This window comes from Thalassophryne amazonica, chromosome 1 (assembly GCF_902500255.1).
Source record: "Thalassophryne amazonica chromosome 1, fThaAma1.1, whole genome shotgun sequence".
Classification (NCBI taxonomy): Eukaryota; Metazoa; Chordata; class Actinopteri; order Batrachoidiformes; family Batrachoididae; genus Thalassophryne; species Thalassophryne amazonica.
The window spans coordinates 67,218,777-67,230,787 of record NC_047103.1 but is presented as its reverse complement, the minus strand read 5'-3'; the positions used below and the strand labels follow the sequence as shown (position 1 = coordinate 67,230,787).

The 12,011-nt window shown below is 41.3% G+C and overlaps 1 protein-coding gene across 1 annotated transcript in view; it reads left to right on the top strand.

Moving 5' to 3' along the window:
- nsmaf (neutral sphingomyelinase (N-SMase) activation associated factor) overlaps positions 1-12,011 on the top strand; it is a 75,426-nt gene that overhangs the window by 16,881 nt on the left and 46,534 nt on the right. Inside the window, exons 2-6 of the mRNA XM_034166927.1 lie at positions 5,064-5,204; positions 6,958-7,036; positions 7,380-7,441; positions 9,687-9,723; positions 10,115-10,165. Of these exons, the coding sequence (XP_034022818.1) occupies positions 5,064-5,204; positions 6,958-7,036; positions 7,380-7,441; positions 9,687-9,723; positions 10,115-10,165 (370 nt within the window). The remainder of the gene's footprint in view (positions 1-5,063; positions 5,205-6,957; positions 7,037-7,379; positions 7,442-9,686; positions 9,724-10,114; positions 10,166-12,011) is intronic.

Sequence of the window (12,011 nt, the reverse complement as noted above, 5' to 3'; positions counted from 1 at the left end):
ATTTAGCAAAAAAAAAAAAAAGGCGGCCGTCTTTTTCAGTAATTTTGAAGTCCTTTTGAGTCAGTTGTGGTTTGGCATTTTATTTGATGATGTATAAATACATTTGTAGTATATAAATTCATACACTATAAATATCTACAAAGAACATGATCTGAGTTTAAAATCAGGTGTATCTATCATCTTATTGAAGAGAACACCCAAAAGCTGCTATACCGTTTTGTTTTATTCCAAAAGTGCACAATTCATCCAATTTTTGGACTTAATCTACTACACTCTTGGAACATTGCATAAGATTGGAGCTGGTGAGTTTTAAATGAACTAATCTGTCACAATCTGAGCTTCAAAGAGATGAGAAAAATACATGTAAACTCAGGTGTGCACACAGCACTTTCAGCTGCTAAAATGTAATGAATTATTGTCTGCAGGAAGTAATAGTGTAATCATGGCCATTATGATAAGAAAACCAAAGCTGCTTCAAGAGCCTGAATGGTTTCATAAAGGAAGGAAGTGTAATCTCAGAGGCCTTAAAGCCACATTACCAGTTGTGGTTTGCATTCTGATGCACCATACTACAAAAATTAGGCCTACAGCCAGGCTTCCAAATTCTACATGAAATAGATACTGACCACTGAAGATGACTGGACTTGTTTTCTAGGGTGTTTGGTTGCTTTCAATGTATATTTCATGTTACTGTCCCTCTCCGTTGTGAATGAGTTGTGATGCAGAGTTAATACAATTAGATGATGTACTGTAGCTTTAAATGCTTCAGGACTCATCTGGCTGCTTTTGCTGGCAGTTGTGCATCAATAAATACCAGAGAACCAGTTTTCTTGACATCCATTTAAGCTGCACAATACCTCTATCACCTTTCACAGATGGTGTGTATTTGTAGTCCGGAACAGTACCTATCCTTTCTCTTACTCTTTATTCATCTGTTCGTAGGATGTTTTTTCTAGGATGCTGTTTGATACACACTGTATGTTTACATCTTGGGTCAGACAATCTGGAATGAAACTTAATTGTACAGTTGTTGTCAGAAATACTGGCACTCCTATATTTTGAGTACACTTTGTAAAATATGTTCAGAAATAAACTCCAACACACCAAGTAGAAAATAGTAATGATAAAATTTATTTCTTTTACAGTATACAAGTACCCCAACTTGTGAGATAAGAGCAGTTATAATGTTAATACATGTGTTTCTTATCAAACATACCTGACATTTTGTATGTTCGTATGACAACTTGACTTTTGGAACCTCTGAACTAATAAATTGTTGTTATTCCCAACAGTATATTGTAATAGTATATAGATACAGATCCCCAACTAGGAACACCTAACATAATCCAAAACAGGCTGCCTAATGCTTCATACATTTCCATATCCAGTAGGTACTACGGAGACTTCAAGGCTCTATGGCGACTACATTTGGCACATATTGCCATTTCTGAGGTACTAGAAATAAATACATCACTTGTAATTTCTAGATCATGGTTGAGACAAAGACATTCTATATTGGTATCATTCCTGCACTTACTGTTACCCCTCTGAGTATGCTACTACGGAGACTACATTTTAAGGGGCATCCACATCCCTGATTATGTGAATCTCCCAGATGTTCCAGCAGTATAACTGAAACAAATTACTAACTCTGTTTTGTAGGGGATCCATTTAGGTGTCAAATCTAATAAACAGGAATTATAAAATCAGAGACTATATATTTAGAACATAGTGTTTTCTCAAATGAATTGACAAATTTGGATTCTGGTTACAAACCTATTATTTTACTCAAATGACTGCTGCTTGACTCCAAGTGAAGATATTTTGGTTCCGTAACTTGTCATGACCAGAGAAATACTGGGAATGACACTGATTGGTGTAGTTCTTTGAAAGGTTCAAGAGAATAAATATAAGCTTTATTATATAATGAGCAAATTTCACATGAAACAAGGTAACATGCAAAAAATGGCATTTTTTCACATTATAATCACCATTTTCAAAGTTTAAAAAAAAAAAGCATTTCCAAACCGTAAAAAGTGAGGCACAGGTAAAGTTATGCACAAGGGTCCTTAACAAGAGCTTATAATGTCCCTAATTGCATTATTTTATGAAATATAGGTTGGTAACATTACATTTTTAAAACGGTACCCCCTGATTGTGCACTTACTGTATGGTAAATCTGTCTGAAGTAGGCAGTTCTCAAAAACTGTGTGCAAGAAAGAAATTGGTGAGAGAAGATACCAAGACACCCATGACAACTCTGAAAGAGTTATAGGCTTCTGAGGTTGTGATCGGAGAAGCGTTGCATAGTGCAGCTTTTGACTGTCACCAATGACAGCTTCATGGCAGAGTGGGCCAAAGAAAGATTTGTAATAATAATGATGATGATAATGGCCTTTATTGTCATTGCACTGCATTTAATCCATCCTAATTATGGTTAGACACGATCCAACCAGTAGGAGCAGTGGGTAGCCACAGTCCAGTGCTCAGGGGGACCAACACCAGATGTAGAAACACTCAGACCCTAAATAATCATGTTTTTGATTGTGGGAGGAAACCGGAGTACCCAGCGGGAACCCACGCAGACACGGGGAGAACATGCAAACTCCACACAGAAAGGACCAGGCAGGAAGCAGTCCCAAGACCTTCTTGCTGTGAGGCAATGGTGCTAACTAATAAGCCACAAGAAACCCGATCAGATCTCATTTTCAGTCTCACATGTGCCTTCTGACAAACTGTAGCTGAAATTTAGTTTTCTTTTAAAGAAAGTCCTATTTGCCCCGTCGCCATGAAGCAGCTGGTGATGCAAGAGTCAAAGTTGCACGATAGATAGTTTCTCCATTCACAAACACAAAAACCTGTAACACTTTCAGAGTTGTCATGGGTGTCTTGGTGGCTTCTCTCACTAGTCTCCTTCTTGCACAGTCACTCAGTTTTTGAGAACTGCCTACTCCAGACAGGTTTACCATAAAAGTATCATAATATATCCCTCCATCCATCCATTTTCTTCCGCTTTATCCGGAGTCGGGTCGGGAGGGGGGCAGCAGCTCAAGCAAAGCCGCCCAGACCTCCCGATCCACACACACACACACCTCCCCCAGCTCCTCCGGGGGAACCCCAAGGCGTTCCCAAGGCAGCCGAGAGATGTAGTCCCTTCAGCGTGTCCTGGGTCTTCCCCGGGGCCTCCTCCCACTGGGACGTGTCCGGAACACCTCTCCAGCGAGGCGTCCAGGGGGCATCCGGAAAAGATGCCCGAGCCACCTCAACTGACTCCTTTCGATGTGGAGGAGCAGCGGCTCAACTCCGAGCTCCTCCCGAGTGACCGAGCTCCTCACCCTATCTCTAAGGGAGCGCCCAGCCACCCTGCGGAGGAAACTCATCTCGGCCGCTTGTACTCGCAATCTCGTTCTTTCGGTCATAAGCCAAATCTCATGACCATAGGTGAGGATCGGAACGTAGATCAATCGGTAAATCGAGAGCTTTGCCCCCCTCCTCAGCTCTCTCTTCACCACGACGGTCCAATACAGCGACCGCATCACTGCAGATGCTGCACTGATCCGTCTGTCGATAATTTGACGAAGCCAACAGAACCACATCATCCGCAAACAGCAGAGACGAGATTCTGTGGTTCCCAAACCAGACCCCCTCTACACCCTGGCTGCACCTAGAAATTCTGTCCATAAAAATAATGAACAGAACCGGTGAGAAAGGGCAGCCCTGGCAGAGGCCAACGTGCACTGGAAACAGGTTTGACTTACTACCGGCAATGCGAACCAAGCTCCTGCTGCGGTCGTACAGGGACCGGATAGCCCTTAGCAAAGGACCCCGGACCCCGTACTCCTGGAGCACTCCCCACAGGGTGCCCCAAGAGACACGGTCGAACGCCTTCTCCAGATCCACAAAACACATGTGGACTGGTTGGGCAAACTCCCATGAACCCTCGAGCACCCGATGGAGCGTGTAGAGCTGGTCCAGTGTGCCGCGACCAGGACGAAAACCACACTGCTCCTCCTGAATCTGAGGTTCGACCATCGGTCGAATTCTCCTCTCCAGTACTCTGGAATAGACCTTACCGGGGAGGCTGAGGAGTGTGATCCCCCTATAGTTGGAACACACCCTCCGGTCCCCCTTCTTAAACAGAGGGACCACCACCCCGGTCTGCCAATCCAGAGGCACTGTCCCCGATCGCCACGCGATGTTGCAGAGGTGTGTCAGCCAAGACAGCCCCACAACATCCAGAGACTTAAGGTACTCAGGACGGATTTCATCCACCCCAGGAGCCTTGCCACCGAGGAGCTTTCTAACCACCTCGGTGACTTTGGCCTGGGTAATGGATGAGTCCGCCTCTGAGTCCCCAGTCTCTGCTTCCTCTTCGGAAGACGTGATGATGGGATTGAGGAGATCCTCGAAGTACTCCTTCCACCGCCCGACAACATCCCCAGTCAGGGTCAACAGCTCCCCACCCGCACCGTAAACAGTGCTGGTGGAGAGTTGCTTCTGCCTCCTGAGGCGTCGGATGGTTTGCCAGAATCTCTTCGAGGCCGACCGATAGTCCTCCTCCATAGCCTCCCCGAACTCCTCCCAGACCCGAGTTTTTGCCTCTGCGACCGCACGGGCTGCGGCATGCTTGACCTGCCGGTACCTGTCAGCTGCCTCTGGGGTCCCACTTACCAGCAAAGATAAGTAGGACTCCTTCAGCTTGACGGCATCCCTTACTTCCGGTGTCCACCACCGGGTTCGGGGATTGCCGCCACGACAGGCACCAGAGACCTTGCGACCACAGCTACGAGCAGCCGCATCGACAATGAAGGTGGAGAACATGGTCCACTCGGACTCCATGTCTCCAACCTGCCCCGGGATCTGGGAGAAGCTCTCCCGGAGGTGGGAGTTGAAGACCTCGCTGACAGAGGGTTCCGCCAGTCGTTCCCAGCAGACCCTCACAATATGTTTTGGCCTGCCAGGTCTGACCATAATATATGTCTTTCTTAATGACTGATGTGAATGAAGCCCAAGACACAGTGATTTGGAAATGTTAATGTATTCAACCCCTCACTTGTGTAAAGAAAACCTTCAGTCTGTCCATGCTGTATTAAACACCTGCCTTTGTCGGCTTCCAGGTTCTCGCTATTGTTGCTGGATTTGGAGGAATACTATTTTGAACAGCACACAGCATACCAAGTGACAAGCAATTCAGCCAAGGAGAGGTAACCATGGGTTAATATAGTGAAATATGTCAAGTTCTTCCAAATCTTTTGTTATATTTCTGATATTGTTGTTATATTTCTACTCTGCAATGTTTTATTATGTCCTACTTTCTTGACACCTGTCAGTGGTGAAACCAAAAATGAATTTTCACTCTGTGTACAATAAAGTTTTTATATCGTATCATACTTTTGTTTCTATTTGAACCATTTATCTGACTATAGAAATTTAACATGTACTAATCCTGAACATCATGTTCACTTGTCTAAAAAGTGTATTTAATGTCCTCACAGTCATTGAGTCAAAACTCTTTGTGCTTTTAGATATGCTTGTTGGTCCGTTTACTTATCATGTGTTTGCAGTCTACTCATTTGATTAAGCTCTTTGTTTAAGCATGTAGTCTGCAGACAGCAGCTGTGCAAACATGAACTTAGGCTGGAGGAAGCCACAAGCAAGTTTCTTAGAACAAAATTTGTTTGGGTGATTTTGTTTTTATGTCCGATCAAAGCAATAGAACTTTATATTCATTTTAAAAAGGGAGAATAGTCCCCAAAATTAAGCAGGACTCAACTTTTTTGAACCATGCTCTGAGTTGCAAGTCACCGTACTTCGGCTGCTTTCTCCAAGTAGCTCTTACTTGGTTGTGTTCAGCACCGAGTCCCGCCAGCTACCTTGGTCCAACCAACACTTGATATGGGACAGACCAGGGAAAGCCCGACACTACTCTGCATAACATTAGACGAACTTGGTGGGCACTCCTGGCTAGTTCAGGGTAAATTTTTTTCTGTGCTGTATTTTTTAATTTGATGTGGAATTGTGCCATACCACCCCAAACTGTGCATGATTCAAGCCAAGGCAGCCAAGAGTATGAGAATTTGGAGTACAAGAGTACAAGAAGTTTAAACTGACCTTTCCAGACTTGCGTAGAGGTGTGCCAAGATCCCCCACCGCCTCCATATCGTTTACATTTACAAGCCCAGAGGTTTAATGACATTTTTTTCCAACCATCCAGAATATTAAAATTGATGTGTGCATTTACGCAGGAAACCTTTTTTTCTTTGTATATTATCATGAAATGAAACCACAGGTGGTTGTAAATGAAATAATAATAAAATGATTGCAAAGACTGACTAATGCAAATGCAAGTAATTTTCCTATACATTGTAGGAGACTGCCCAAAAACAAATTATATATGTTAAAGGGAGACACATTTACACATAGTTACACATTTATATTATTTATTTATAAATGTTGGACAGTTAGCAACATTTTATTATTTTAGCCAATATTTGGTTTTGAACTGGGTTCATGATGTCAAACCTTAGGAATATTAAATTTAAATTAATGTCTTTTTAGTTTTTCAGGTTTTGCATTTTACTGCATCAGAAACCATCCAATATGCAATTCAATTGATTTTATAATGCAACCTTTTAAAAAAAGAAGTTACAGGTCTGTGAGAGCCAGAAATCTTGCTCGTTTGTGGGTGACCAAATACTTATTTTCCACCATAATTTACAAATAAATTCTTTAAAAATCCTACAATGTGATTTCCTGGATTTTTTTTCTTAATTTTGTCTCTCATAATTGAAGTGTACCTATGATGAAAATTAGAGAACTTGCACAATCAGGGGCTGACTAAATACTTTTTTGCCCCACTGTATGTGTGTGTATGTGTGTGTGTGTGTGTGTGTGTGTATGTGTATATATATATATATATATATATATCTGCTTAATAGTGTATTTCATGTGTTTTAGGAAAATTAGAGGGTCGTTTAAGGTCTGTTCCAGATCTGTCATTTTTGATCCAGATGACATTGCAGAGCCAATTTTAAAGGTTCGTTTGACTCTGTTCTTTTTTGTGTTATGCCTTTCAGTCCATGATGCTAGATTAAATTAAGATTAACTTCAAAAAAGGAGATGGTGTAGAAAATCACAAAACTGGAAATTACTAGAATGCACGAAATGTAAATATTTCTACATCATACCTGTTCACGCGCACATTGACAGTCATCTTGATAATGATTACAATTGTGAAGCAATAGCATGCACACAGGATGCAAAAAAGGATAAGATGCTAAAGTTCAGATTGTTTTCGCACTATTTTAGATTTGAATGATTAATGTATATTTTTATTCTTTCAACTGAAATGTGTCTTTTACTCTTTGTTGTGTTTCCAGATCCTCCTACGTGACTGTAAGAAGATTGAATTTTTGGAGAGAGACAGTAACCCTTTCAATGAGTGAGCTCATTTTTTTTCACTGTTGCGTGTTGAGTTCACACGCAGTTGATTAGTTTGCCAAACTGGTTGGGCTATCAAGCGAGAGCCCAAGAAATTTTGCCATATTTAAGATAAATATCTGTTAATTATTTGATAAAAGGGATTTGGGTCAGTGATGTTCATGTTTTTGGGTTCTCAGCCTATGCGATTGAGAGACACCTGGGAAGACCTCATGAAGTCATGAGGTTACTGGACAGAGCTGTTTGGTCATGCTGATACATTTGCAAGAGAATAAATCCAAGTTTTTATGGTCCTGGTGCTTCCTGTCTTGCTATATGGCCGTGAGACTTAGTCACTAATCACCGACCTAAATTGACACTAGATGACTTTGCTATTGGGTCTGTTTGGAGAATGCTTGTGTACTGTTGGAATGACTGTATGTCAAGCACACTGTCACTTTGGTAGACTACAAGAGGATTATCACTTCTGTTATGAAGGAACATCAGCTGCAACATTATGGCCATGGGGTACTTTTCTCTCTCTGCGTGAACCAGCTTTAGTGTTGAGGACTCCAGTGGCTGGAAAAGGCCAAAGGGGCGCCCATGTTTAACTTCACTGTGCCAGCAAGGTGGCTGTTTTTGAGAGATAGGGTGGACCAGTTGTCTGCCTGAATGGTTGCCACCCAGGACCCAAGGTGGTGTGGTTGATATAGAGTTGCACTGCACCGACACAAGCACCCAGACCTTTTTTTTTTTTTTTACAAAAGGCTTTTTGTTACTCAGGAAAGAGTGCCAGGAGTAACAAAAAGCCACCAATAAGCCAATGGTTTCTAGATAAGCTCAGATGCATTCTGAGCATCCAGAACAGTAATTTTGTGTTTTGAGAAGACCATAAAGTGGACACCATTTGACTTATGTAATTTGAAACTGTGGATATAAGTACTTTATTCTGAGAATAGCCAGCATTGATTTTATTAACATCCTGGTGTAAATAAGGTATCACCACATGTGTAGAACTCAAAAAGAATGATAGGTTGAGTTTTCATAAAAAACAAAAAAAACAACTGCAATGTGGTAAAATGTATTCATAAATATGAAAGAACAGCCTCTTAATAATTATTAACTATTGCATACTGTATTTTTTTTTCTCAAGATTTGTTTTTGCATAAGTTTGAAAAAACAACAGATCATAAGTTTAGGATAAATTACTTATCATGAATTTAATTTTCAAAGTGGCACTAATGACATCACTCATAGTGAACATAATTTCGCTTGCATAGACTGATTTTGGAGATCAAGCAGTAATTGCAGATGGGCTTTCTGAGGTCCCAGATAGCTTTTTTGATTTCCTTTTCTAATTTTCAGAATTTAGTAAATTAGCATATGGTCCATTGATACTTATGTGTAGACGCTAGTCCCTAGAGGCAACTATTTTTGGTTTCAAATCTGGGCAAATGCAGTCCCAGAAAATTCCGAATGTGACAAACAAGAAACAGGTGTTGTAAACAAGTCAATGCTGCTAAAAATGCAAACTTGCAGAAACAAAGATACTATTCTGACATGGTTTTGCACATAAGACTGACATAGCATGTTTCAAGTACACACATATATGTCAGAAGGTGGGGGGGGGCATACAATATTCTGTCCCCCCTGGATAAAAAGGTGGGGGGGGCATGTCCCCCCTATCCTCCTCCAAATTGTGCCCATGTAAAATATAAGAATGTGATAATTTCTCTAATATACAGTTTGGAAGAATGTGGCATGAGTTACTGTAGACATTTAGAAAACCCTAAGATTGATCATTAATTGAAATCTTGGCTCTGTTTTTTCTATTAGCAATAAATGAACTAAAGTTGTGTATACCACTTAAATATCATGTTGTGTTTTCATTTCTGATGTATTTTTCTCTTTAGAGATTATGTATTGACAGACATTTTATCAAAAAAGCATTAAACACCACATTTATACATAAATATTAGCGTGCTTAAGGCTGTCATACAGTACTGTAATATCTCACCTTTGATTTTTCTTAATTATGTTACCATTATGAATGTAAATTAGAACTGGCGCTATTTGTGTCAAAACTGTTAAACGTTAATTAGAATTAGTGTAAAATGAATGCATTAATTTAAATATTCCAGTGAACATATCTGGATGCACAGAGAGCCTTGTGGGTAAGAAAAAAGGAATAATTTGTTAATTTGTGTTGCAATTTTTGTGAAAACACTATTGTTAAATTATACATGATTTGCTTTTTTTCTTCATAGGACAAAGCCGTCTGTCATCTCTATTGTATGTGGTCAGGTGAGTTATTTCTATTTAAATACAAGTCTTTGATTTGTTTAAATTCTGATAATATAAGATTGCTGTTTGGTCTCTTTTTTCTGTTGGCCAACAATCAGATGTATAACTAGTTTTTAGTTACATGTAAATAGCCATATATTGATATAGACAGGCCTTTAATCGGGTAATGGCAATCACAGTATAGTTCACAGGGTTGCACTAATTCAGATACAACAGAATTGGATATGTGGCTAAAAATGGACTAATGCATATTTGTGTGGCCGCAGACCTCAACTTGATATCTATCCACATTTTCTCGCTGCAGCTGTCATTGTTGCCATTGTGATGTGCTGTTTATAATCTTTATGCAGCTGTCAAAAAATATACAAACTCATTTTCACTTTGTTTTCAGGTGTTTTACATCAAAGAAAGCAACATCATAACACCATACCGAACTGAAAGGGTGAGTTATGTGCTCAGAGGTACGTGCATTGACTTCATGTTGTACTTTAGTCTGCTTTATAGTAGATCTTCTTCTTTGTCTTTCGGCTGTTCCCGTTAGGGGTCGCCACAGCAGATCAATCGTTTCCATCTCACCCTGTCCTCTGTATCTTCCTCTGTCACACCAACCACCTGCATGTCCTCTCTCAGCACATCCATGAACCTCCTCTTTGGTCTCCCTCTTCTCTTCCTGCCTGGTGGCTCCATCCTCAGCATCCTTCTCCCTATATACCCTGGGTCCCTCCTCTGCACATGTCCAAACCATCTCAATCTCGCCTCTCTGACTTTGTCTCCAAACCGTCCCACCTGAGCTGTCCCTCTGATATGTTCATTCCTAATCTTGTACATTCTTGTCAGTCCCAAAGAGAATCTCAACATCTTCAGCTCTGCCACCTCCAGCTCTGCCTCCTGTCTTTTTGTTAGTGTCACTGTCTCTAAACCATACAACATAGCTGGTCTCACTACTGTTTTGTAAACTTTCCCCTTCACTCTTGCTGATATTCTTCGGTCACAAATCACTCTTGCCACCTTTCTCCACCCACTCCACCCTGCCTGCACTCTCTTCTTCACCTCTCTACCACACTCTCCATTACTTTGAACAGTTGACCCCAAATATTAAACTCATCTACTTTCACCACTTCTACTCCTTGTAACTGCACTATTCCACTGGGCTCCCTCTCGTTCACACACATGTACTCAGTGTTGCTTCTACTGACTTTCATTCCCCTTCTCTCCAAAACATATCTCCACTTCTCCAGACTAGACTCAACTTGCTCTCTACTCTCACTACAGATCACAATGTCATCTGCAAACATCATAGTCCATGGGGACTCCTGTCTGATCTCATCTGTCAACCTGTCCATCACCACTGCAAACAAGAAAGGACTCAGAGCTGATCCTTGGTGTAATCCCACCTCCACCTTGAATGAGTCTGTCATTCCAACTGCGCATCTCACCGCTGTCACACTATTCTTGTACATGTCCTGCACTACCCTAACATACTTCTCTGCCACTCCAGACTTCCTCATACAGTGCCACAACTCTTCTCTTGGCACCCTATCATAAGCTTTTTCTAAGTCCACAAACACACAATGTAACTCTTTCTGTCCTTCTCTGTACTTTTCCAACAGTATTCTCAGAGCAAACATTGCATATGTAGTGCTCTTTCTCGACATGAAACCATATTGCTGCTCACAGATCTTCACCTGTTTTCTAAGCCTAGCTTCTACTACTCTTTCCCATAACTTCATGCTGTGGCTGATCAGCTTTATGCCTCTGTAGTTACTGCAGCTCTGCACATCACCCTTGTTCTTGAAAATAGGAACCAGCACACTTCGTCTCCACTCCTCAGGCATCATCTCACTTTCCAAGATTTTATTAAACAATCTGGTTAGAAACTCTACTGCCATCTCTCCTAGACATTTCCATGCCTCCATTGGAATGTCATCTGGACCAACTGCCTTTCCACTCTTCATCCTCTTCATAGCAGCCCTCACTTCTTCCTTGCTAATCTCTTTTACTTCCTGATTTACTCTCGCCACATCATCCAGCCTTTTCTCTCGCTCATTTTCTTTATTCATCAACTCTTCAAAATATTCCCTCCACCTTCTCAACACACACTCCTCACTTGTCAGCACATTACCATGTGCATCTTTTACCACCCTAACCTGCTGCACATCCTTTCCAGCTCTGTCCCTTTGTCTGGCCAATCGGTACAAGTCCTTTTCTCCTTCCTTACTATTCAACTTCTTGTAGAGCTCGCAATATGCCTTTTCCTTTGCTTTTGCCACTTCTCTTCTCGCCTTACG